At 41.0% G+C, this 26,510-nt stretch overlaps 1 protein-coding gene across 1 annotated transcript in view; it reads left to right on the forward strand.

Moving 5' to 3' along the window:
* EXOC4 (exocyst complex component 4) overlaps window positions 1–26,510 on the forward strand; it is a 497,223-nt gene that overhangs the window by 176,335 nt on the left and 294,378 nt on the right. Inside the window, exon 10 of the mRNA XM_073652485.1 lies at window positions 23,632–23,722. Coding sequence (XP_073508586.1) covers window positions 23,632–23,722 — 91 coding nt within the window. The remainder of the gene's footprint in view (window positions 1–23,631; window positions 23,723–26,510) is intronic.

Genomic DNA, 26,510 nt, shown 5'->3' on the forward strand with positions numbered 1-26,510 from the left:
TGGTGTGGGAGGGGTTATGCAGAGCTCCGCATTCAGAGAACTGCTATATCTGCAGCATATAAACTGTGATTTTATCAAAACGACAGTGAGCAGCCCAGTAGGTGACACATCGCTGGAATCAGGGTCTCAATCCCTACATAATGCTACTCTCATATTTTATACCAAAACATTTTGACGGATTCTCTTTCAATCTGATATGCCTATTACAACACATACTCATCAGCTGTAGTAAATGATACATTTTATATTATTTTGAGAATTTGTATTTCACCTGTGGTACGTATACCTTATTTTTTGGACTATAAGACGCACCGGACCATAAGACGCACCTAGGTTTTAGAGGAGGAAAATAGAAAAAAAAATATAAGCAAAAAATGTGGTCACGATGCACTGTTAAGGGGGAGCGGGTCTGCTGCTGACACTGGAATAGGGGTAATGTCCCCCAATTCTGATAATATCCCCCATCCTGGTAGATATGCCCCCCCTTCTTATTATACGTGGCTCCCATCCTGATATGCATGGCACCCCTCCATTCTGATATGCATGGCACCCCTCATCCTTATCCTAGTATGCATGGCACCCCTCATCCTTATCCTGGTATGCATGGCACCCCTCATCCCTATCCTGGTATGCATGGTACCCCTCATCCCTATCCTGGTATGCATGGTACCCCTCATCCCTATCCTGGTATGCATGGCACCCCTCATCCCTATCCTGGTATGCATGGCACCCCTCATCCTTATCCTGGTATGCATGGCACCCCTTATCCCTATCCTGGTATGCATGGCACCTCTCATCCTTGTTCTGGTATGCATGGCACCCCTCATCCCTATCCTGGTATGCATGGCACCCCTCATCCTTATCCTGGTATGCATGGCACCCCTCATCCTTATCCTGGTATGCATGGCACCCCTGATCCTTATCCTGGTATGCATGGCACCCCTCATCCCTATCCTGGTATGCATGGCACCCCTCATCCCTATCCTGGTATGCATGGAACCCCTCCATCCTGGTATGCATGGCCCCCTCATCTTTATCCTGGTATGTATGGAACCCCTCATCCTTACTCCAGTATGTATGGCCCCCTCATCCTTATCCTAGTATGCATGGTCCCCCTAATCCCCATCAGACTGCACATAAAAAAATAAACACTCCTACTCACCTCTCTTCTCTCTCCTCCAGCGCTGCGTCCTGTCTGCCCGCACTGATCTCTCCATGTGAGCCGCGCATGACGTCACTGCCATGCGCGGCTCACAAGGAGAGATCAGCTGCTGGAAGTCACTGCTCCCCATGCCGGAACTGTGTGCGTGTTGAGCAGTGACTACATGCTCATTAATAGCCGGCACACAGCGTAGCAGCAGCAGCAGGAGCCACGCTGCTGATACACTGTGTGCCGCTATTAAGCAGCATGAATATTCAGTGCTCACCACGCCTATGGACGTGGGGAGCAGTGAATATTCATTTTCTTTAGCAGCGTGGACAGTGTAGGCTACAGCAGGCGTCTGCTGCCTCCTGTGCCCCACTCCTCCGCCGCAACCGCTCAATATATATACCCCCCAGCTACATTCGGACTATAAGATGCACCCCCCATTTTCCTCCCTTATGGTCCGAAAAATACGGTACCTCTATTACTTTATGCCAGCTATGTATTACTCAGGAGATATCAGATTTAGCATTATAGTCCAAAAAACAATCTGGGGTCTCCCAAGTGACACTGTGTTCACATGATAGGACCATGCACCAGCTGGCTGTTAGAGCACCTGTTTTCTCTACCATCAACAGAGCTGGACCTAAACTATATACATTATATATGGTAATGTGGTGAGAAGGTGCATCACTGGTTTTTCTTAATGAATCTACCCTTTCATAGCATTCAATCAAAATTCAAAGGGTAGAGGAGGTGACTCAATTTTTGTTTTATAACATCTTTTTTATAAGGCATAAGAATGTCTTGAAGACTTAAATATGTGTTTTAATCCTGTCTGATTTTTATGATTATCATGCATTTATAGGTTCACTGTCCCTTTTAGGATGGTAAATTAGGATTTCATCCAGTAGTTGTAAGAATGAGCTGTGATTTTCCATAAGACACTAGTGTGTCACAGGCATTTATTTCTCCTTTATCAGTGAGACACAAGGCTGACCTTACTATGTTTGTAACCTTTGCATTTGCAGGTTATGTTGAGCTCGGCATAGGGTAATTTCTCTCTCAATTTCCATATACACTAACAAGACCTCCAGTATGCAGCTGATGCCAGCGTTTTGAGAATCTGGAAAGCAATGAAATAGATTTCAAGTGATTAGCGCTTATAATGGGATCTCCCTGATCAAATAAACCCATAAAACACCTGTTTACTGTAGAGACGTTCTCTGTATTATTGTTATTGTCCTTAGATGCAAAGTGCGCATTTCCTTTTTTGTGTTTTTTCTCTCCCTTCCAAGGTATTTTTTTTTAATCAGGTTCAGCATGATTTTGACATAGTGACTTTTGTGAAATTGGTTTTTATTAAAGCCTGCAGGATGCTCTCTCGCTGGCAACGACTTTGATTAAGCACTGTATTAGGGTCATCTCCTGGAATAACAGCAATTCCAAATCCCTGGCTGTGTTTGAAAAGAAATGTGATTAAAGTCTTGGCTGTTTTCCTGAAACTACTAATGTCTGTCGAGGGTTGACTTACCATGTTAGTTGCTGGCATTTGTGTATCTATCCCTCTCTTCTCTTCCATTTTGTCTTATTGGTTACATAGTCAACTCTTCCCTTTTGTAAGCAATTTTGGCTTAATAATATGAACCACTGGAAATTACCGTAGATCTTGTGGATAGTGATAAACTTTTTTTTGGGTGATACCACATCTCTCTTTATTTATTGTTGTTGACTAAAATGCTTGTACATTTTATTTTTCCATTTATGCGCAATGTGTCAGATTTATTAATCCGAATATGTGTAAAGCATAAATATAAACAAAGGCTCATGCTAGATTATAGATTTGGCACATCTTTTTTTTAAACTGTATTTTTATTAAAGATTATTAAATATTTTATCAAGACGATTTGCCAAAATAGGTACCGTAAGTACATAAAGAAAATCATACAATTTATACTTATTTCAACAATAACAATATTTTTCTTATTATACTTTCCAAAATCAAATTTTCTTTGTGCACAACCCTCTTACTAGGTATAATGGTCCACTCAGATTCATACTTTAACTATAAGAAAAAAATATAACCCCACCCACACCCCTGATTGTCAGCTTCCTGTGTACATTGTCAGCAAGCTGCTAATCAGTGGAGGGGGCGGGGTTACACAGATTAACTTGACTGCTGTGCACATGAGGCCTGGTCATAATCTCCAGCTGATAAAATAGTGATTGTATTGAAACTACAATCATCCCTGGTATCAGGCTCACTTGCCCTATATTATTCTGCTCTTAAATTAAATAGCAAAAACTGCTGACAGATTCCCTTTAAGCCACACTCACTTGCCAGTTGAGTTGCCAGTATTGTCTGAAATAGAATTTAAAAAGCATCTAAAACATAATGTTGTGCGAGTCGTGTGCTCTAGTTATTTGGTGCATATTGAGCCAAAATTCTAGTGCACCTACTGTATCTTACTAAACCTCTCCCATTTATTTTCATATTTTATCTATTGAAAATGAAATCTGCATAAGTTGTTCTTTTATCTTGTTTGTGTTATCAAATGACACCAAATGGCTTCCTAAATAGCAATAATAGCAGATCGCCAGGGGTTTCTGATACCAAACCTACAGAAATTTGCAGATTCTCATGGCAACTTTCATTTTCAAAATGTGTTGCTTTCATGATGCAACACTTTAACTGTGTTTTGATTAAGGTTTTGCTCTGAAGTGGATCATGGTATAATGTTTATGAAGGGATTACTTATCAGTTCCTTAAAGGAGTAGTCTGGCGTAAAGTTTATATTCACTGAGTGAGTTTAAAATTTTAGATCCGTGAAAGTTGGATTTCTGAAGCTACACCAAATGCTAATATGCTTCCCTTAGCCATAGTCGTGGGGCAAAGGAACTTTGTGGTTGGACTCACACCGATCTAGCATTTATCACCTATATACTGAATCTTTTACTTTGCAAACCCTTAGGTAAGCATTGCCATATTAATCCAATCCTTTTATTAGCACAAAATTAAAGCGTAATGTCATTTGAACCTTTAGTTATGGGTTGTTGTAATCTTGCACAGCCCTGCTGAGCTCTTCTATCGTCACACAGAGCCATTTCTTATCGTTTCTATGCTATATTCCCCCTTATAATACATCAGCAGTCCTGAGACACTGATCATACACTGTGCTATACTATACAGCTTGAGGAAGTACTTCCTAGACAGAGACATTGCTGTATGGATTTCAGAAGTAGCAGTCACACTTGGGCTCTTATGTCTCAGGAGGCCAAGAACCACTGTCTCACATTTGCCAGTGTTAGGGTATGTGCCCACATAGCGTTTTACAAGCGTTTATGCTGCGGAGTTTCCGCAGCATAAACGCTTGTGAAACGCTTGGCAATCCGCCCCCCATGGTCCCCAATGACAAGCCGCAATGTCAATGCCCATGCTGCGCTCAAAAATCCGCAGCATGTCCATTAATTTTGCCCACACGCAGCGTAATCGCCGCCATTGACTTGCATTGAAACGCATAATATCCGTGTCAGTACATTTGCAGATACGGATATTATGCGCCTCTATGTGCGGATGGTACCCGGGTCTGGAGGAGAGGAGACTCTCATCCAGACCTGGGTACCATAGAAACTGTAAAAAAAAGAATGTAAAATAAAAAATAAAGTTTATACTCACCTTCCGATGTCCTCCCGGTATTTTCTCCCCTCCGTCTGGTCTGCTGTATGGGTCGTGTTGTTGTGAAGGACCTGCCATGACGTCACTGAGTCATGTGACCCATCACATGGCTCAATTAGGTCACCCCAGGTCCTTCACACCACTGCGAGCTGCCCAGCACACCGGACGTGGCAGAGAGAACACCGGGAGGACACCGGAAGGTGAGTATAAACTTTATTTTTTTATTTTTTACCATTTTATTCTTTTTTTTTTTTTTTTTAACTATTACTTGGTCACACTATATAAATACATGCTGGTTGCATGGATTTATATAGTGTGAACAAGCTGTCAAGCACTTTTCCAAGTGATGCTAAAATCGCTTGGAAAAGCGCTTGATAACCCGCATGCAGAAATGCATGCAAAAACGCTTGACAAACTCTCCTACCTGGCGGGAAAAACACATGTAAAAACCGCATGCGTTTTTCCTGCAGGGAGAAGCGGAAAAAATATGCAGCATTTCTGCATCGTGAGCACATAGCCTTACAACTAGCTTATAGTAAGTGGGGGCCCCTGTTATTTGTTTTTCATCTGGTCACAAGAGCATCAAGTTCTGCCTTTGCGCCTAGTAGCAGTCATTGAGTCTGACTTAAGGCCCCCCATACACATAAGAATAAAGCTCGCCGATATTGGCGGGGCTGGCCAAACATCTGATTTGTATGGAGGCCTCCTGAAATTGGAAAAATCTATCCTTTGGTTTTTATGGGAGATAAACCACTGACAGATTAGTTTGGCAGCATCTTTCTACCATTCGCTGAGCTAATCATTTATGTGTATGGGAAAGTTAGGAGAGATTTTGGCCGAACAAACATTTAGCCAACGATTATCTTGTTTATCGTCAGCTTTAGAAGGTACTTCTTTCTAAATTTTGTTAAAAATAAAGATGGGATGAAACCTTTCTGCTACTGTTCCTTTAAGTTTATCATTGTTTACTCTGTTGTATTTTCCCCCTCCTTAAAGGGGTTGTCCGGCTTTGGGGTACAAGTCTACAGCCACTATATGTGACTGTAGACTTGTGAATCCACACTGCGCGCTGTGAGGATTCTTCGGTGCCTTGCTGGGAGTGGTGGGCGTGTGACCAAGTATTTGATTTGCATACATGCGATCACGTGCTGACTAGACTTGCGTCGCCTCGTTCAAAGCAAGTAAACTACGCAAGGCCGGCCATGTCTAGTCGGAATGTGGCTGGACCTATGTAAGTATGCACTCCCGGCACCAGAGAATCCTCACGTTGAGGCACTGCTGACTTGTACTTGTACCCTAAGGCTGGACATCCCCTACAGTCGGTATAAAGAGGGGAAAAGTATAATAAAATTAAAGCAAACACTAGTCTGAGAGAAACAGCGTAATGTTAATTTGTTATATAATGTAAATCAGACTTTATAAAATGACACAAGCCTTTTATATACAGTAAGAAGCCTTTGTTTATGGATGGGTTTTGCTGCAGATAAGTATGCCTAGAAGATTACTCATGGACATATTTATCTCCCGAGTCAGTTCTGATTTACAGATGATGGAAGGATATATCCTTAACCCACTGCAGAATATCAAGCAATAAGTTGGTGGTATTGTGACAAAACTTTGCATTTGCAGACAGTCTGTGGATAAATGTCAGTGCCAGGTAAAATAAGGTTAGCCGGTGCTGTTGTTAGTTTTGATCTTTTGCTCATGTCTGAGAGAGTTCAGACTACTTTTTAAACTGGAGAGCACACAGTTGTTCTCAGAAGCAATGTGCAGACACTCTAAAGATCACTGTGCTTCAGTTCTCTGATCCCGAATTGTAATGAAAGCAGTAGCCATTATAAACCGTAGATTGCTTTGAGCTGAAGATTGTCTTCATAGAGGGTCATAACACCAGACATGGTCGCATGTTCTGTGCCGGCTTCAAAGTGAAGCGTCTTTCCTGCTCCTGTGATAGCTTGTTGAGTACAAGTTTATCAGTTGTGTTTCACAGAGAGAAAGATTTAATGAGAACATTTGTGTATGCCAGTGTAATTTTCCCTTGATATATTCGGCATTGCTAGGCATTCTGAAAGATTTATAATTGCTAATGGGTAGAGTTGGTGCAAATCGATTTCCAGGATCCAAGTGGCCAGGTTGGTAATTTTTGGCCACTGGACAGGAGCGAGAAAACTGCTTCCTTGCTATCTGTGGCTCATCTTTTGATTAGACTGGTGCTGTCACATGTTTCATAAGGATCTTATAAGCAAAATGGACAGGTAGGGTATTCCTATCTCTAATATCCTATCTCAATATGTAGTAGGTGTAATAATAATAATAATATTAGCAAATATCTCCATTTAGAAATGTAGTATAGTATTTTTGATTTGCTATCTCTCTTACCTCATGTGCAGACATTGCAGGACCGTAGGTATCCATGGTTATGACCATTAGCAACTAGCTAACTAACTGTGACTTTATCAGTGGACGTAGCCATGGATACCTAAGGTCCTGCAATGCCTGCACATGAGGAAAGGTCCTGCAATGCCTGCACATGAGGAAAGGTCCTGCAATGCCTGCACATGAGGAAAGGTCCTGCAATGCCTGCACATGAGGAAAGGTCCTGCGATGCCTGCACATGAGGAAAGAGACATAGCGAATCAAAAATACTATACTACATTTCTAATTGGAGGTATTTGCTAATATTATTATTAGTACACCTACTGCATATTGGGATAGGATCTTGGAGATGGGAATACCCCTTTAAGGTTTGTAAAATCTGTGAAAACACTCCTAGCTATACCCATCAATTTAGGGTATTTATTATGGGACTTGTGTTATCCACTACTAGAAAAGGGGTTCTACTTTCTTACTTACTGACAACTTTATCCAAGTGTACTCCTTCTCAAATGCCATGAAGAGAAAAAAAAGTGGCACAATCATGCGATGCCAACATGGCTTCCAAAGCCCCTTGTAAATGTAATATTAAAGACCGGTGAGTATAGGGCCCTTTATTATGGTGCATTGATGGTGGTTACATAAAGGGACAAAAAAAGATGTCAGTGTTTTAACCTCCATCCATGCAAATGACAGCGGCTCTGTACCTGTGCATGGTTCAGACTCCACCATATCCAAACCAACCTGCATACTGCAGTGTAATGAAAGTGTAAGAGGCATGGACCTTGCCGAAGAGGTGTTGCACCACTGGTAGGAGGACATAAAAAATAGTTATTTGGGAGACAAGGGTAAGAACACTAAGGCATCAACTTCCAGGATTATTACAGGACATTTTTCCACCCCAACTGTTCATAAAAGACAGCCCCAAAACAGTTGCCAAAGGACATAGGGTACTTGTGCGATGCATAGCTTTGGCTTGGCACGGCATGTATCCAGGAATGTTTTCGGGTATACAATATTGTTCTATTTTCATTCTTTTATTTTCTAATTCGTTTGTTACTTTAATTTCACCACATTTATTATAATATTGGCTACCCCTAATTTGTATTTCAGCAAAGTTGGCTCAAAATGTAAATTCTCATTTTAACTCTAGATGAATGTCATGTGGGTTGTGAAGGGTTTTGAAATTGAAATTCCTATTATACCCCTAGATGAATATCTTGAGGGTTGTGATGGGCCCTGGAAGCCAATACGAGTTCTCTTCATTTTGGGCACCGCTGTGTGTCCAATAAGCTGATTAGGGCCACATTTGAGGGTATTTCTGAACACAGGAGAAATAGTGCAATAAAACTTGGGGTGCATTTCCCTAATTTTCTTGCATTTGCATAAGCAATTCTGTCATAAATGTGACATATTTGTGGAAAAATTATAATTTTTTTACTTTATTTGCATCATGTTCACAAAAATACTTAATACACTCCTAGATATGTATGTCAACAATTCTAATGTTCAAAATGGGATCCTTTATCGGGCATTTCTAACATTCTACCACTTTTTAGCCTATGCATTCTTGGCTAAGAACAAAAAAAAAATCTATATTTACTGCTAAATCATAAAATTACTGTTGTATTTATAAGATTTGAAATCTGCTCAAAATGAAAAACTATGTAAAATAATTAATGTAACATTAAAATATATGCAAATATACTTTTAGTACTATATTTTCATAGAGTGTATACACATATTTAACATGCAGCAATTAAAAGTAGGGAAAATATTGGGGTTTTTTTTGCAATTTTTCATCATTTTTCTTAAGTAGACGCAAAGCATATTCATTTAATTTTATGGCAAAAAAAAAAAGTACAAGTTGCCAAAAAAGAAAATGCGAAAATTGTTTGATTATGCAAAACATATTCAGAGTTATTCCATGAAATATTCACACATAACAGATTTACAAAAACTGGCAAGGTTATTAACATGTAAACAAACTGGGGTCCTTAAGGGGTTAAAAAGAGTCCATTTTCATGTTGGAAACAGACGTCTTTCACTTTCTTGCCTTACACAATACAAGTTAATTTAATGAGGTTAGACAGGTCTAGTTGGAAAGTGACCGAAAGAATGAAAATCACATACTTGCAGTCAGATGACCGCCCGATCCTGGCTCCAAAGAATCCTGACAGCGCGCAGTCACAAGAACACATAGAGTGACTGCAGACTTGAACCCCAATTGAAAATAATCAGATAGTATAAAGAAGCCTGCACACCAAGGTGAATCTTCGTGCTAATAAGGAACAAAATTGATCAATGCGAAAGAAGTAAAACTTAGGCACTAGTTAAATAAGTATGAATATGCGTTTTATTGTATTAGCCCAAGAGACAAACAAATGCCAACGTTTCGGCACACATCAGGCCTTTATCAAGGCAATCTGTCCCGGTGCTTTACCGATTTAAGGCGGGATATTTACCAGTCCTTCTAATAGAGGATAAGTGAATGGCGTGCCCCTGCGCGCTGGGCTAATACGATAAAACGCATATTCATACTTATTTAACTAGTTTCCCAATTGAAAATGGTAATAAAAAATGTTTATTGTAGACACCGAATTTAATCCTTTCTAAATATCCTCCTTATATGTACGGTTGAAGTTAGAAGCAGTTGAATTCAGTGTGCGAGGTGCTAAGCCCGCTTCATAAGCAGCACGGACTGGCTGTCTTAAAGTGAATCTGTCAGCAGTTTTTTACTATTCCATCTAAGAGCAGCCTGATGTAGGCAAAGAGAAGCTGAATCCAAAGAGGTATCACTTAGATTACTTGGTGCTGCCGTTTTGACACAATCAGAGCTTTTAGATTTAGCAATGAAGCAGAGATGACAAAGCTAACCCTGCTCACACCAGGCTCTCCATGTACAAAGTCCATGGACATTGAGGTGCCTATCAAAGGAGGGGGTTTGTTGGACCAAGGCTCACTGACCAGCTAGTCACAGTAATGATAAGCTATTGGTGCTAAATCTATAGAACTTTATAAGACAGGCGTTACTGAAATCTGTGTTTTAACCCCTTTACAGCCTGGGACGTAATAGTACGCACCAGGCTGTCACCCCCTGTTCAGCGCGGGCTCCGGCGCTGAGCCCACACTGAACCGGGCACATGTCAGCTGATTATTACAGCTGACAGGTGCCCGCAACAGCTGCCGGTGGAATCGCAATCCACCCGCGGCTGTTAACATTTAACATCGCTGCACCTGAAGCGCGTCACTTACCCCGCCCATCAGTGACCCCGTCATGTGATCGCGGGTCACCAATGCGTGGGCATGACAACCCTGAGTCTCCAGCAGACCCCAATGGTTGTCATGAGCTGATCGCTATGAGCGTCACCTAGTGGTCGGCGCTCATAGCACTGGAGCATTTCTGCTACATAGAGGTGATCTGTTCATCACCTCTATGTAGCAGAGGCGATCAGGTAATTGCTGCTTCTAGTCTCCTATGGAGACTATTGAAGCAAGCAAAAAGTGTAAAAAAAATGTTTTTAAAAAAATATAAAAGTTTAGATCACCCCCCTTTTGCGAATCTACACTAGTAAGTATAGTTCACCTTTAACCTCCAGTGACCAGCCTTTGGCAAAAGATGAACCCGTAATACAGGCTCTCAGAATATGGGGTCAATAAACCCACACAATTCAAAAGCTCTCAGGAATCACATAAGTAAACTGCAGACAAAAATTAATCAAATCTCCATGTTTTACAATAACAAACAATAAACATAGCACTATTTGAGAGGTGAATTTTCAGACAATGTGAGTAAACAGTTCTCAAGATTTGGTTACTATGAACATTGTCTGTCTAAACATCAGGTAAGGCTTTAACAGAATAAGCCTTATCTATCTGTGAATATCTAACTAGTCCAATGCTGGTTTCAATGCATTCTGTATATTTCAATATGGACTCAAAATATCCATTTTATGTTCACACTACAGTATCTGCCTCCAGAACTTATTTTAAATTAAATGAAATCAACAGTGTGAAACAAATAATGACTGACACTTTGCTCTGATAATCACACACAGCTCTGCAGTGAAATCAGAATTAACACAGTACAGCAAAGCTAACACAGTAGAGCGTAAGTGAAATTTGTCTCATTACAATTACATTTGCACTACATTTGTCCTCACTGTGCTTCACAGGCATTGTGTTAGTTATAATCAGGCACAGCTCTGCAGCTGATCTGACAGTGCTATGAGAGACCAAGTGCTAATGCAAATGTGTTTGTAATGAGATAAACTTCACTTCTGCTTTAGTGTGATAGTTCTGTTCTCGCTACAGAGCTGTGTGTGATAACATCAAAGTGTTAACCATTACATATTACACAGTTAATGCCCACTTTCATTTAAAATAAGCTCTGGAGGCACATTGTCGTGCAGATCAGTGTCTGACGCATGGATCATTTACATACAAGAAATGAATGGATTTCTCTGAAATAAAACGTTATCTTATTATCTGTTAATCACAGATATCAAGCTATCATTTAATTCAATTTTCTATGACCTACATGTCCATGTAGACAGCTTAAAGGGAATCTGTCAGCAGGTTTTTGCTACCTCATCTGAGAGTAGCCTGATGTAGGTAAAAAGACTGTCACAAGTGTGTCAGATGTGACAGTCGCTCTGGACCTGGCTGCAGAAGGTCACTGCGTTTGTCCTTGCAGATGCCTTCTTAATCCTTCTGACTTTTGGACCCAGCGGCAACCTCCCTCCTGCTCTGATTGACGCTCCCTGGTCGGGGTGTTTAGAAACTGTCTGCTTCAGGGAGTCACCAGTGATATTCTCATTTCCCTTGTGAAGGCTTGGAGCAATAGTCGGCTAGCTTCCTCTCTGGTGCCATTGGAGGACGTTTGGTGTTATCTCTCTGGTGTCTGCTCAAGCTAAGTTTCCCCCCCTTTGTTTGTCTCCCTTGTTGTCTTTAGTTTATAGACCAGTGCTCACCCCCCTCCCTATCTAGGGCCTAGCTCTAGGGTTATACAGGGATTAGGTTTCCTGTTCGGCGATAGGTGTGGTACCTATATGGGGATGGTAGGACTGGTAGGGTAATATTAGATCTGCGTAGGGGTCTCCACTCCCCCTTTCCCTAGTGGTTGGGCTACTCTTCCCTCATCCCTTCTTGTTGCACTTAGTCTTTCCCACACTGTGTGTGACAGAGACCCTGAATACAATGATGTATCACTTAGTTAACTGTGTGCAGCAGTTCTGAGACAGAGTTTTTAGATTTAGCATGAAGCAGAGCTGACAAAGCTAACCCTGGTCACACCATGCTCTGTATGTAAAGGAAGAAAAGAATTCCTCTACCAGATCCATAATAGTGACTGGAAAAACTCGAAAATCAATGAACATACATAGTGTCATCTCAGTTCTAATGAGTAGAGTGAAATATTTTCCAATAAAATACATATTTTTATCATTAAATAAAAACATGAATGCATGTATATCTCATTGAAGCAAGGTACCCTCAAACAAATGGGTATACAAGAAATTACACATGAGCACATAATGTCTAAAGCAGGGGTCTCAAACACGCGGCCCGCGGGCCGCATGCGGCCCCTGAGGCTGCTTTATGCGGCCCGCAGGCACAGACCCCTTGACGATCCCGACCAGGTCCAGGAGGAGCCGCCGACAGCAGCGCTGAATTGCCGCACAGAGACTGTTTCCCAGCACTGTATTTCCAATGCCAGCCGCTGGCCAATCAGCGGCCAGCAGCTGATATCTGCGTGTCGGCGCAGCGAGTATGACGTCATTGCCATATGCAGATGTCAGCTGCTGGCCTCTGATTGGCCGGCGGCTGACATTGAAAATGCTGTGCTGGGAGACAGTCTCTGTGCGGCAATGCAGCACTGCTGTCGGCGGCTCCTCCTGGACCAGGTCGGGATCGTCAAGGGGTCGGACTCTGTGGTGCCTGCGGGCCACATCTGCAGGAAGGCCGCCAAGGGAACGGAGGACAGGTGAGAATCATCTTTTTTTTTTTTCTATTTTATGTGTGTGAAGAACAGCACAGGGGGCACAGAGCCACAACATGGGGACCAGGATGGGGCACATAGCCACAAGAGGGGACCTGGATGGGGCACATAGCCACAAGAGGGGACCTGGATGGGGCACATAGCCACAAGAGGGGACCTGGATGGGGCACATAGCCACAAGAGGGGACCTGGATGGGGCACATAGCCACAGGATGGGGACCTGGATGGGGCACAGAGCCTCAAGATGTGGACCTGGATGGGGCACATAATGGGGACCTGGATGGGGCACAGAGCCACAAGATGGGGACCAGAGCCACAAGATGGGGACCAGAGCCACAAGATGGGGACCTGGATGGGGCACATAGCCACAGGATGTGGACCTGGATGGGGCACAGAGCCTCAAGATGTGGACCTGGATGGGGCACATAGCCTCAAGATGTGGACCTGGATGGGGCACATAATGGGGACCTGGATGGGGCACAGAGCCACAAGATGGGGACCAGAGCCACAAGATGGGGACCAGAGCCACAAGATGGGGACCTGGATGGGGAACATTGCCACAGGATGGGGACCTGGATGGGGCACATTGCCCCAAGATGGGGACCTGGATGAGGCACATTAGTACAAGATGGGCGCCAGGATGGGGAACGTTGCCACAGGATGGGGACCTGGATGGGGCACATAGCCACAGGATGGGGACCTGGATGGGGCACATTAGTACAAGATGGGGACTTGGATGGGGAACATTACTACAAGATGTTTTCCATTATTACTATATGATGCTAATTGTAAGACAATATTACTGTATGTGGCCAATTGGGGGAAATAAAATTGTAAAAAAATAAAAAATAAAATAAAGCATGAAAAAATATTGGGCACTAAAAATGCTGTTTTATATGTAAACTAAAGTAAACACAAAAAAGTGCACGTTTATTATCGCCACATCCATAACGACCCAAGCCATAAAAAAATAAACACGGCAAAAATGTTCAAAAGGTGTACACAAAAAAAATGGTATCACTAAAAATGTCACATTGAACAAAGAATGCGGCCCCCCAAATTAAAATTTTTTCCATGTGCGGCCCATATACCCAGCCGAGTTTGAGACCCCTGGTCTAAAGTATACTACCCTAATGATCCATAAATATAGTAGAAGTCAAAATGCCATAGGACTATGTGTAAATTAGTATCCTATATGGCTCAAAACTAACAAATCCAGGAAAACATGAAAGGATATAGGATGTAGTTATAAAAGACATGCAGAGTAATCAGAATAACATGACCTGTGATCATCACATCGCCTCCTGAAGAAGTAGGCGAAACGTACGTTAGGGCGTTCATCTGATGGGTTCATATAGAGCTAAGTATGCCATGTTATTTTGATTACTCTGCATGCAGGGTATGTGCTCATGTGTAATTTCTTGTATACCCATCAGTTGATTTGTTTGAGGGCACCTTGCTTCATTGAGATATACAGTACAAACAAAAAGTTTGGACACACCTTCTCATTTAAAGATTTTTCTGTATTTTCATGACTTTGAAAATTGTACATTCACACTGAAGGCATCAAAACTATGAATTAACACATGTGGAATTATATACTTAACAAAAAAGTGTGAAACAACTGAAAATATGTCTTATATTCTAGGTTCTTCAAAGTAGCCACCTTTTGCTTTGATGACTGCTTTGCACACTCTTGGCATTCTCTTGATGAGCTTCAAGAGGTAGTCACCGGAAATGGACTTCCAACAATCTTGAAGGAGTTCCCAGAGATGCTTAGCACTTGTTGGCCCTTTTGCCTTCACTCTGCCGTCCAGCTCACCCCAAACCATCTCGACTGGGTTCAGGTCTGGTGACTGTGGAGGCCAGGTCATCTGGCGTAGCACCCCATCACTCTCCTTATTGGTCAAATAGCCCTTACACAGCCTGGAGGTGTGTTTGGGGTCATTGTCCTGTTGAAAAATAAATGATGGTCCAACTAAACGCAAACCGGATGGAATAGCATGCCGCTGCAATATGCTGTGGTAGCCATGCCTGTTCAGTATGCTTTCAATTTTGAATAAATCCCCATCAGTGTCATCAGCATAGCACCCCCACACCATCACACCTCCTCCTCCATGCTTTACGGTGGGAACCAGGCATGTAGAGTCCATCCGTTCACCTTTTCTGCGTCGCACAAAGACACGGTGGTTGGAACCAAAGATCTCAAATTTGTACTCATCAGACCAAAGCACAGATTTCCACTGGTCTAATGTCCATTCCTTGAGTTCTTTAGCACAAACAAGTCTCTTCTGCTTGTTGCCTGTCCTTAGCAGTGGTTTCCTAGCAGCTATTTTACCATGAAGACCTGCTGCACAAAGTCTCCTCTTAACAGTTGTTGTAGAGATGTGTCTGCTGCAAGAACTCTGTGTGGCATTGACCTGGTCTCTAATCTGAGCTGCTGTTAACCTGCGATTTCTGAGGCTGGTGACTCGGATAAACTTATCCTCAGAAGCAGAGGTGACTCTTGGTCTTCCTTTCCTGGGCGGTCCTCATGTGAGCCAGTTTCTTTGTAGCGCTTGATGGTTTTTGCAACTGCACTTGGGGACACATTCAAAGTTTTCCCAATTTTTCGCACTGACTGACCTTCATTTCTTAAAGTAATGATAGCCACTCGTTTTTCTTTACTTAGCTGCTTTTTTCTTGCCATGATACAAATTCTAACAGTCTATTCAGTAGGGCTATCAGCTGTGTATCCACCTGACTTCTGCACAACACAACTGATGGTCCCAACCCCATTTATAAGGCAAGAAATCCCACTTATTAAACCTGACAGGGCACACCTGTGAAGTGAAAACCATTTCTGGTGACTACCTCTTGAAGCTCATCAAGAGAATGCCAAGAGTGTGCAAAGCAGTCATCAAAGCAAAAGGTGGCTACTTTGAAGAACCTAGAATATAAGACATATTTTCAGTTGTTTCACACTTTTTTGTTAAGTATATAATTCCACATGTGTTAATTCATAGTTTTGATGCCTTCAGTGTGAATGTTCAATTTTCATAGTCATGAAAATACAGAAAAATCTTTAAATGAGAAGGTGTGTCCAAACTTTTGGTCTGTACTGTACATGCATTCATGTTTTTAATAATTTAATAATAAAATTTTGTATTTTATTGGAAAATGTTTCACTCTATTCATTAGAACTGAGAAGGCACTCTGTTTTTCTATGTATGTTCTGTATATAAAATGGTTATAGACAGTGAAGTGCACATCACAGAAGGGGGAGGACTCAGACCAGGAGGCAGGCAACCAGCTAGTCACGGCAATGATAAGCTTCTGGTGCTAAAACAATCATTGCAATCAAACAAAATCAAGGAGCTTGATAAGTGAGACATTGCCGAAATCTGTGTTTTAACCACTACAGCATGCTGTCTTCAGATTACATAGCAAAAACCTGCTGACGGATTCCCTTTAATGGTCTGGTCAGTAGTAACCGTAGCATCTAAGTAATTAGATGGGGGAGTAACTTTATCACCCCTTTCTTCTAGCTCTATACAAAGTGATCGCAGGGTGCCATTGGCTTTTCATGTTACTCAGGGGATTGATGAAGACCAATTGAATACTCTAAGTCTGTTAAGGGTGGGAGAGCTGCGGCCAGTCTGTGCTTGTACAGACTTTCATGGAAATCTGAAGCGGCCTTTAGAAATAATTTAAATGAAATGCTCATGCTTGGCCACAGCTCTGTTTTGACAGGTAATTTCAGACTCCAGTTCTTGCAATAAGTTGGGGTCCTGAAGGTGAGAAAGCTAGTGATCACCAAATTATCACCTATGTTGTGGATTGTTAAAATGGTATTTACCGTTTTAATAAATATTAAATATTTTTATTTAGTTTTGTAGATTTTCTCACCTTTTCTGTAGATGTTCTAACTATTAAATAATCACAGTATTTTTGGTATCACCATAACCATATGGAACTGCAAAGTCTAAAAGTAATGTGTAGTTTTTACCACACCGTAGACGCTGTAACAGTTCTATCCCAACACATTTTTTTTTTTCTGTCCTCCAATATATAAATCTACAACTTGTCCTACTTGACCACAGAAACATAAACAGGTTGTGGCTCTAGGAAAGTGGCGATGGCAAAAGAAAATCACAAAAATTAATTTTGGTACCCGGAAAGGGTTAAATAGTATGGAACTGTGATCTATTCCCTTTCATATTAGGGAGTTTTTAATGCAGAAGGCAGGCCATGAGAACTTGTAAAGTTAGTAAGATTTTTCAGACATTATTTGGCCGGTTTCCATCTAAAATTTGTTTGAGCTTAGAATTTGAAATGATGTTCTGTGGGTACGACGCAATAAAAATGTGTTCTTGCTTTAAATATGTGCTCTATCTTTTTTATTTTTAAGAACACAACCCTTCAAAAATAGATGTTTCCAAAATATTAATTTTCCTTGATGCAAGGAGAAAAATTGAAAATTGCCTTCACCTTGGGAGCAAAGTACAGATTTTGTTTGAGCATTTCACTCCTCATTTACATTTAAATTATCCAGTTGGAATATGCGCAAAGTTTGAAGATGGCTATTAACTGTGTGAGCCTCAGCAACGATAATTACTCGGGGGCAATGGATTCCAGCCGACAAGCAGTCAATATACTAATATTTGGGCTGGAGTCATTTTTTTTGGTCTGTCGTATGCAATCAATTCTGTAAATTGTGTCTCATAACTTATCTCCTCTCGCTTCACTTGGGATTAGATAAAGTATGTGCTTTGCGGTGTTGATCTTATAGAATGGTTGAGTCTCAATGAGACCTTTGCATGCCAGAAGCTGTAAAGAAAATAAAAATATAAACCAAGTTGTTTTTTTAATATATGTATATACAGTAATATAATTATAGAAATAGGTAACATCAGTTGAAGAAAAATTAGGTAGAGAAGGAAAGAAAAGGGAGATAGAAATGGGATGGAAAGGTTAAAAGGGAAGGGAGGTTCTGCTATTGTTATATTCATACTGTACTATATATATGAATATTACAATAGCAGAATTTCCCTTCCCTTTTCACTTTTCCATGTATATATATATATATATACAGTCATGGCTGAAAGTGTTTGCACCTTTTAAAATTGTTACAGAAAATTAAATATTTCTTCCAGAAAATTATTGCAAATACACCTTTTGTTATGCACATATTTATTTCTTTTGTGTGTATTGGAACAACACAAAAAAAAACAGAGAAAAAAGCCAATTCGGGCATAATTTCACACTGAACCCAAAAAATGGGTCGGACAAAATTCCTGGCACCCTCTACTTAATATTTGGTTTCACACCCTTTGTAATAAATAACTTTAATCAATCACTTTACTATAACCATCAACAAGCTTCTTACACCTCTCAACTGGAATTTTGCACCACTCTTCTTTTGCAAACTGCTCCAGGTCTCATATTTGAAGGGCACCTTCCCCCAACAGCAATTTTAAGATTTCTCCACAGGTGTTCAATGGGATTTAGATCTGGACTTACTGCTGGCCACTTCTGAACTCTCCAGTGTTTTGTTTCCATCCATTTCTGGGTGCTTCTTGAAGTAAGTTTAAAGTCACTGTCCTGCTGGAAGACTCATGACCTAGGACGCAAACCCAACTTTCTGACACTGGGCACTACATTGCGTCCCAAAATCCTTTGGTAATCTCCAGATTTCATGATGCCTTGCACACAGTCAAGGCACCCAGTGCCAGAGGATGCAACACAACTCCAAGACATCTTTGAATCTCACCCATACATCAACCTCCAGGAAGAAATGCTTGTTGCAATCCGGACGGTGCAGCACAGGGGCGGAGGAGAAGGCTTGTTTAAAGGAGACGAAGGCCTTCTCCGCTTCGGAAGTCTATTCCCTGGGATTTGCTCCTTTACGGGTGAGCGCGGAGATGGGAGCAGTTCGGGAGGAGAAATGAGGAATGAAGAGGCGGTAATGGTTTACGAAGCCCAGGAATCGCTGAATCACCCTCAACCCCTCGGGTCGGGACCACTTTAAGACAGCAGACACCTTCTCGGGATCCGCAGACCAGTCTCGGATATAATATAGCCCAGGAACAGTAGGGAAGTCTGCTCAAAGAGGCATTTCTCGAATTCAGCGTGTAGGCGATTCTGCCGGAGCCTTAGCAGAACCTGACGAACATCCCTCCGGTGTGAGGGCAGATCCGGAGAAAAAACCAAGATATTGTCCAGGTACACCACCACGCAAGAATACAGGAGATCACGGAAGATGTCGTTAACCAGCTCGCAAGCAGGCGGGCACGGCAGATAGCTGGCAGGTGCTGCAGGCTGGCGGGTACAACAGGTAACAGATAGATAGTTGCTCAGGGTAAGCAGGCTGGTGGGCACAGCAGGTAACTGGCTGATGCTCCAGGTAAGCAGGCTGGCGGACACGACTGTAGACAGACTGGAGGACAGAACAGACAGACTGGCGGGCTGGACTGACAGACAGACTGGCAGGCAGGACTGACAGGCCGCGGGACCTGAGGGCTGGAGCAAGTGTTAGCACACAGAACAACAACCTTGCACAGGCACCTCCATTTTGGAGGAGGTGCCTTATATATGAGAAGCCACTGACCGGGGACTTTTTAGGACGGCACGCGGCCCCTTTAAGAGGGAGGGAGCGCGCTCGTCCTAAGCACAGTGCCTGGGAAGCTGCGCGCGGTGCACACCACAGGGGAGCAGGAAGACGCTGGTCCGGGACCGCGGCGTTGCGGGGAACGGCGTCTCTGCCCGGAAGGAGGCAGAGACGCCGATGCTACATTAATCACTTCACACTCTGCTGTTTCTGGGATTTTTGGTCCAGTAGGTGGTCCTATCAGTGGTAGATTTTTATTTCTCTTTGCTCTCTTATACAAAGGAAGTTGTCAGTCACTGATAGGACTGCCCACTTGACCCAAAACAGAGGTTTAAGTGATTAAAACACAAGTTTTTACTGAATCTTTTTATAAACCATACATCAATCTACTCAGCTCCCCTGTTGTATAACATGATGCCTGTAGATTAGACAGCATTTTCGTGGTGACAGATTCCCTTTAAAAAACAAGGAAAAATAAGAAACATATGGGTATAAGATGTTTTTTTCATACAAATTTCTGATTTTTTTTTTTTTTACAAGTTTAAAAGTTTTTTTTTACAGTTTAATGATATTAATAAAAAGCACAGTCGGCATGCGATTTCTATATATCCCATCCACTTTGCTGTAACTGTAAGATTGCATTTTTATTCCACGGTGAAAATACACAGTATCAAAACTCATCAAAAGCTCATCTTGGGAACTTGTCATCAGGATTGTGCTAAGTAAACTACATTGTCAGCTTGGCGCCTTACACTGATTAAAATGATACCTGGGTTGATGAAATCCGTCCTGTGGTTATTGTTTAATCTTTATTTGCAGTTTGGAGATAATGAGATTCTCGTGCTCTGGGCTGGTCTGTGGGCGGGAATTTCTTTGGTGCTCTGGCATTATCCTCATTATTGTGGCGTATATGACAGGTCACTGATCCTTCAGTGACCCGCCTCATACTTTAAATACTGTGCTTGCGTAGTTCATATTGTAGTCTTTAAAAAAAAAGTTAACGCCAGCAAAATGGCACCCGCGCATGCGCAGTAGCATCTGTCGCTTGCTGATAGATGCTACTGCGCATGCGCTGCGGCCATTTTGTTGGAGCATAAAAAATAATTTTGCTCCAATAAAATGGTGTGGCGCGTGCGCAGTAGAATGTATTGGCAAGCGTTAAATGCTACTGCTCGTGGACCAGTGCCATTTTGCTGGGGTTAAATTATTTTTTTTAAAAGACTACAATATGAACTGCACAAGTGCAATGAAGATAATGCCAGAGCGCCAACGAAAGCCCCACCCACAGTCCGCCCCGAAGCACGAGCATCTCATTATCTCCAACCACAGGACAGATTTCATTAACCAAGATATCATTTTAATCATTGTAACGGCATCAACCTGACAGCGTATGTAGTTTACTTAGCACAATCCTGATGACAGGTGCGCTTTAACCTAAAGCTTATCTTTTATTTAAGTTTTAAAGAAAGAAAATGCTGTTTTGGTAAATAGTTTCATATTGTAATTCCTATAGTGGTGATTTACTGGACCATTTTTGTTTTTCCCCCCTAAACACAATTTCATTTTCAGAACATGACACCTTTTATAGCAGTTAAATATCTAACATTCATTTTTAAGTCACTTAAAATCCACCTATATGTATTTAATTTACCTTGTGGAAAGGATGTCTAAAATGGTGAAGTGTGTCTACTTTATCTGTCTTTCGGGATTTCTTTGCGTATTGAACCGGTAGATTATAACCCAGATTAAACATTTCCTCTCTAATTAAACTAGATTGTAGAACTCTATTTCCCAAGCTGCTGTCATACATATCTTCTAGGACGAGTGCATGATGATTCTTTTAAAAGTTTCTTGACGAGTATATTTTGCTGACCAAATCATAAATTGTTTTTTGAAGGACTGTCAATTATTCCGTGTAAAGGCCTACTGGAGAATTTACATTGGAGTCTCAGAGGTTCTACATCTGGGATTAATCTAATGAGAGTAAAAGGCATATTTTTGTTCTGGTTCAGTGACAATGGTATAATATTAATATGATGATTCTTAATAATTTGTGTATTCATATGTATTTTTAATTGGCCTCAAACTTAGTTTATTGTACAAACGTCATTCTATCAATTCTTAAGGGTTTCTTTTTTCAATTATTTATTATTGTCATATCTTATGTTTTAAGTTCATCGGCTACTTGTATTAAAGTAAGACAAGTGTTTTCAGGTAAAAGCATTGACCTATTGCTAGGATTTCTAATTTACATATGTGAAACTGTATATTTCATATCTGTATTTCATATCCTAGCACATGCCTCCTAGAATTGGGTTTATCCACATTGATGGCCTAGTTTTGAATAAATTGGTGAAAAGTATACTCATCAGAATTTTCATACGGTTAGGCTACATGCACACGGCACCTTTTAGATCTGAGTTTTCCCAGGCGAAGTTGCTTTAAGAAAATACCAGCGATCATGTTCCTGAAGCGGTTGCACCATCCCCAGGCGTGACTGTTACCGACCAATCTTATACTAGAGGACCTACACACTCTAGTTTGTTAATCCTGGCAATACATATTAGTTAACATTGATCTTATCTAGCTGGTCATCCATTTCTTCTAAGGAGAAGCCTACCCTTTCTCCTAAAGGGTTTGAGCCTTCTCTGATGAGGATTATTTTAGTATTTTCTTTTTTTTTGTTTTGTACATGATAGTATTGAGTGTTATACATTGCCTTAATCTACCTATTAAAAGTTATATTTTACAATTATCTATGCCCTTTGCTGCTACTATTATATTTAATTTGGATATTTTCCTTTTGTGCGGTTAGATCTCAGTTTTTGCTGCAAATCTTTCACTGACATTAATCTAATCTGTATGGCGTGCTTTGGATTACATTAATATATCTGTCTTCTCAAGACACAGTGGCAGTAATATATACTATTTTATGTCAAAGCAATAAATAAGCATTGAAACTCTGTAGGCATACAGTAGCGGTCTAGAATAGCTGACCTTACTGGTGTCCACATCGACTCTGCAGTAAGCAAATTGTAGACCTACAGAAAGGTAATTATTTTTATTTACATTCCACTATTACTTAAAGGAGTTTTCCTTTTTAAGAAAGGTGGAACCCAAATGCTTTTATATGCATAACAAACATATATTCACCCTGCCCACATCCAGCACCTGGCTCTCCACTGCTGCTCCATTTTCAGTGTTTTGGCTGCTCCATTGTCAGTGTTTTGGCTGCTCCATTGTCAGTGTTTTGGCTGCTCCATTGTCAGTGTTTTGGCTGCTCCATTGTCAGTGTTTTGGCTGCTCCATTGTCAGTGTTTTGGCTGCTCCATTTTCAGTGTTTTGGCTGCTCCATTGTCAGTGTTTTGGCTGCTCCATTGTCAGTGTTTTGGCTGCTCCATTGTCAGTGTTTTGGCTGCTCCATTTTCAGTGTTTTGGCTGCATCGGTGACGTCAGGGCAGTAGTGCGCTTTATAAGTCCAGCCAATCACTGAGCTTAGTGATTCATGATGTCTACATCGACAGAGCTGCTAAGCTCAGTGACTGGCTGCAGCGGTGATGTCAGTTGTTGATTTGACAACATCACTTCAGCCAAAATGCTGAGACGAGCAGCAGAGAGCTGGTGCTGGACTCAGAGAGGGTGAGTACCTGCTCTGTTTATGTTACTTATATAAAAGCTTTTTTGGGTCCCCTTTTGTTGAAGTATAAAACCTTTTATAATTAAAATTTTCACAATAATAATAGTGTGCTGGCTTTTAAATACACAGGCTTAGACATTATGCTGGAATTAAGCATTATAGTATTCGGCCTAATTTTAATTTTACTTTATCATTATTATTTTCTATTACTTAGGTGGCCATGACAATTTAATTGGTGGAGGATCAAGGTTTGTCTGCAAACCAGGAGCCAGAAACATTACCATCATATTTCACCCTTTGCTCAAGTAAGTCATTATGATTCTTTGCTTTGTTGTGTTTTTGTTTCTCCTGTGAGGAAAAAGAGGCTATACGTCTATTTCATTAGAAAAAGGGAAAGGAGGTCAATTTACATGTTAGTGATATTGTGAGAACTGGGTAGCCCATGCTGGCATGACCCGGCAGGTGACTTGGTGTCACGGTACATTCAGTTTCTTCTCTTGGTGGGCCTGTGAGGTGAAAGCTGCAGAAGTGTTATTTAATATCTAGCACAGCGCTGCAGCAGAGCGGTCAGCGCTATGATAAGACAACTGCTGCTGTAGATGTGTTTGTAATGAGGCAAAGATCAGTTCTGCAAAGTATGATTATAGCTGTCAGTGATTACATGTCTCACACTGGAGACGACCTCTTTCATATAAAATAAGATTGTCAGTGAGATCAGTATCCGGCCCATAGATCTTAACAGCTCATTTACATATTAATAAAAATATGAATTTCTCTGGAATAAGATATCGGATCACAGATATCAAGGTTTCATTTTATTCAACGTTCTATGGTCTACATGCCCATTTAGACGGCTTAGGAGGGTTGATCCTACTGACATATTCCCTTACAGCAGTTCTGTTAGACCTGATGAGGCTGGTATATAATTATTTTGAAAATCCATGTCAGGACAGCTGTATAATGCTTTTTTGAAAGTTTTACTGCTCCATCTCTGTTTTATTAAAATGGTCAAATTAAGTTCAGGATTATATAGTCATTCTAATGTCGATTTTCAAAGTAATCACATCAGCCTCATCAGTTCTAAGAGACCTATTTATTAACATATGCAGTTTGTATTGGGAAATCTGATGAGCGGTCCACTGTAAGAAGATAAGGATTTCAAATTCTGCTGGTTATTTGGAATTATATGTCTTTTTCATTAGTAATAATGAAATGTTAATTTAATATCTCAGTTGTACATTTGCAACTGCCATGCTGGTGACCTATTTATTACAGCATGTTCTGTGCTGTGAATTTCTTCCATTGATCTGAACAACACATTTTTAGTGGACAATTTAGCTGAAGCATGCTGCTGGTGCTTACGAGGTCAACACAGGGAGAGATGGAGAGACCAAAACAGATAGAGAAATGATTAAGCTTCTATTTTGATCTGATGGAGTTGGAGCCCGGTCAGAGGTCGAGCTGGAGAGGTGAAATTAAATTTAATTTCTCCTGATGCTGAACAATGTGGCACCCAACAACTCGTGGTGAGTAGTAGAGTGCTGCTGACAGTAGGTCAATCATTTCAAAGTTTCACCAAAGTTCTTGATGATTTTTTTTTCTTGTAAACTTTGATGAACTCCTAAAATGTTCAGTTTAATCGTATTACACAGAACAGAAGTAATCAGTTAAAAGTGTAGGTTCTATCAGGGCGTAATGTAATGAAGTAATCCCTCAGAGAGATGCAAGTGTCCAGAGCTGTTACACAATTGGAATTAGTACAGTTTCTGTGTCTGGTATAGCAGGAAGGTTTTTAAAAATGGAAACAAAGTTATAGTGATTTTTTTCCAGTCTCCTAATAAAAAAGGGCTTGTACAGTAAATACAAAAAACAATCACTGAGACATTTCCGTTTTTGATCCGAGTCAGCGATCAGAATTACCCACACAAGTCTTTGGGACCGTGAAATTCACTGACCGCACACGGATGCCTTCCACATGCAATCTGTGTGATGACTGTTTTAAAGCACCACTCCAGTGTTTTTTTTTTATTCTACTACTGGAGAGGAGCTACGTTCCCTGTACTAAGTAGCATATTTACCAGCCGCCATCTTCACCTGCTCTTGACACTGCTTCTGTCTGTTTCCAGTAGTTTGTGACCTGCCGAATCACTGCTGTCTGCTGGGAGATCCGGAAGTAACAACTCATTGTAAGTCTATGAGAGCAAGAACAACTGTCTCATAGCCTTACATTGAGAACTTGTGACCATTGTCAGCAGGTCTTTGCTATGGAATCTGAGAGCTGCATAATGTTGAGGCAGAGAGCCTGATTCCAGCGATGTGTCACTTACTGGACTGCTTGGTGTAGTTTTGATAGAATCCCTGTTTTCTCTACTTTAGATGTAGCAGTGCTCAGAATGCTGAGCTGTGTATAACCACACCCACACCACTGATTGGCAGCTTTCTGTGTACACTGTGCATTGTCAGCAAGCTGCCAATCAGTGTTGGGGGCTGGGTTACACAGATTAGCCTGACTGGCTAGCACACGACACCTTGTCCTCTAGTGATTATTTCCTACAGTTAAAAAACTGATTGTCTTGAAACTACAGCACACAACCTAATAAGTGATACATCTCTGTAATCGGGATTTCAACCCCTATATTAAACTCCTCTCACATTAAATTGCAAAGACTTGCTGACAGATTCCCTTTAATTCTGTATTATTTTTATATGGCCTTTATTAAAAAAAAGATTTTGACACTTTCTTTCATACACCTGCATCATTGAAAGTATTATGCCTATTATGTCCATGCTCACTTACACTTCATGCAGATATACATTTCTCACGTACAGTGGGGAAAATAAGTATTTGATACACTGCTGATTTTGCAAGTTTTCCCACCTACAAAGAATGGAGAGGTCTGTAATCTTTATCTTTGGTACACTTCAACTGTGAGAGACGAATCTAAAAATAAAAACCAGAAAATCACATTGTATTATTTTTACATAATTAAATTGCATTTTATTTCATGAAATAAGTATATGATACAATAGAAAAACATAACTTAATATTTGGTACAGAAACCTTTGTTTTCAATTAGAGGTCAGACGTTTCCT

The sequence above is a fragment of the Phyllobates terribilis genome, unplaced genomic scaffold (genome assembly GCF_046119375.1).
Source record: "Phyllobates terribilis strain yellow unplaced genomic scaffold, ASM4611937v1 Scaffold_11__3_contigs__length_659146591, whole genome shotgun sequence".
NCBI lineage: Eukaryota > Metazoa > Chordata > Amphibia > Anura > Dendrobatidae > Phyllobates > Phyllobates terribilis.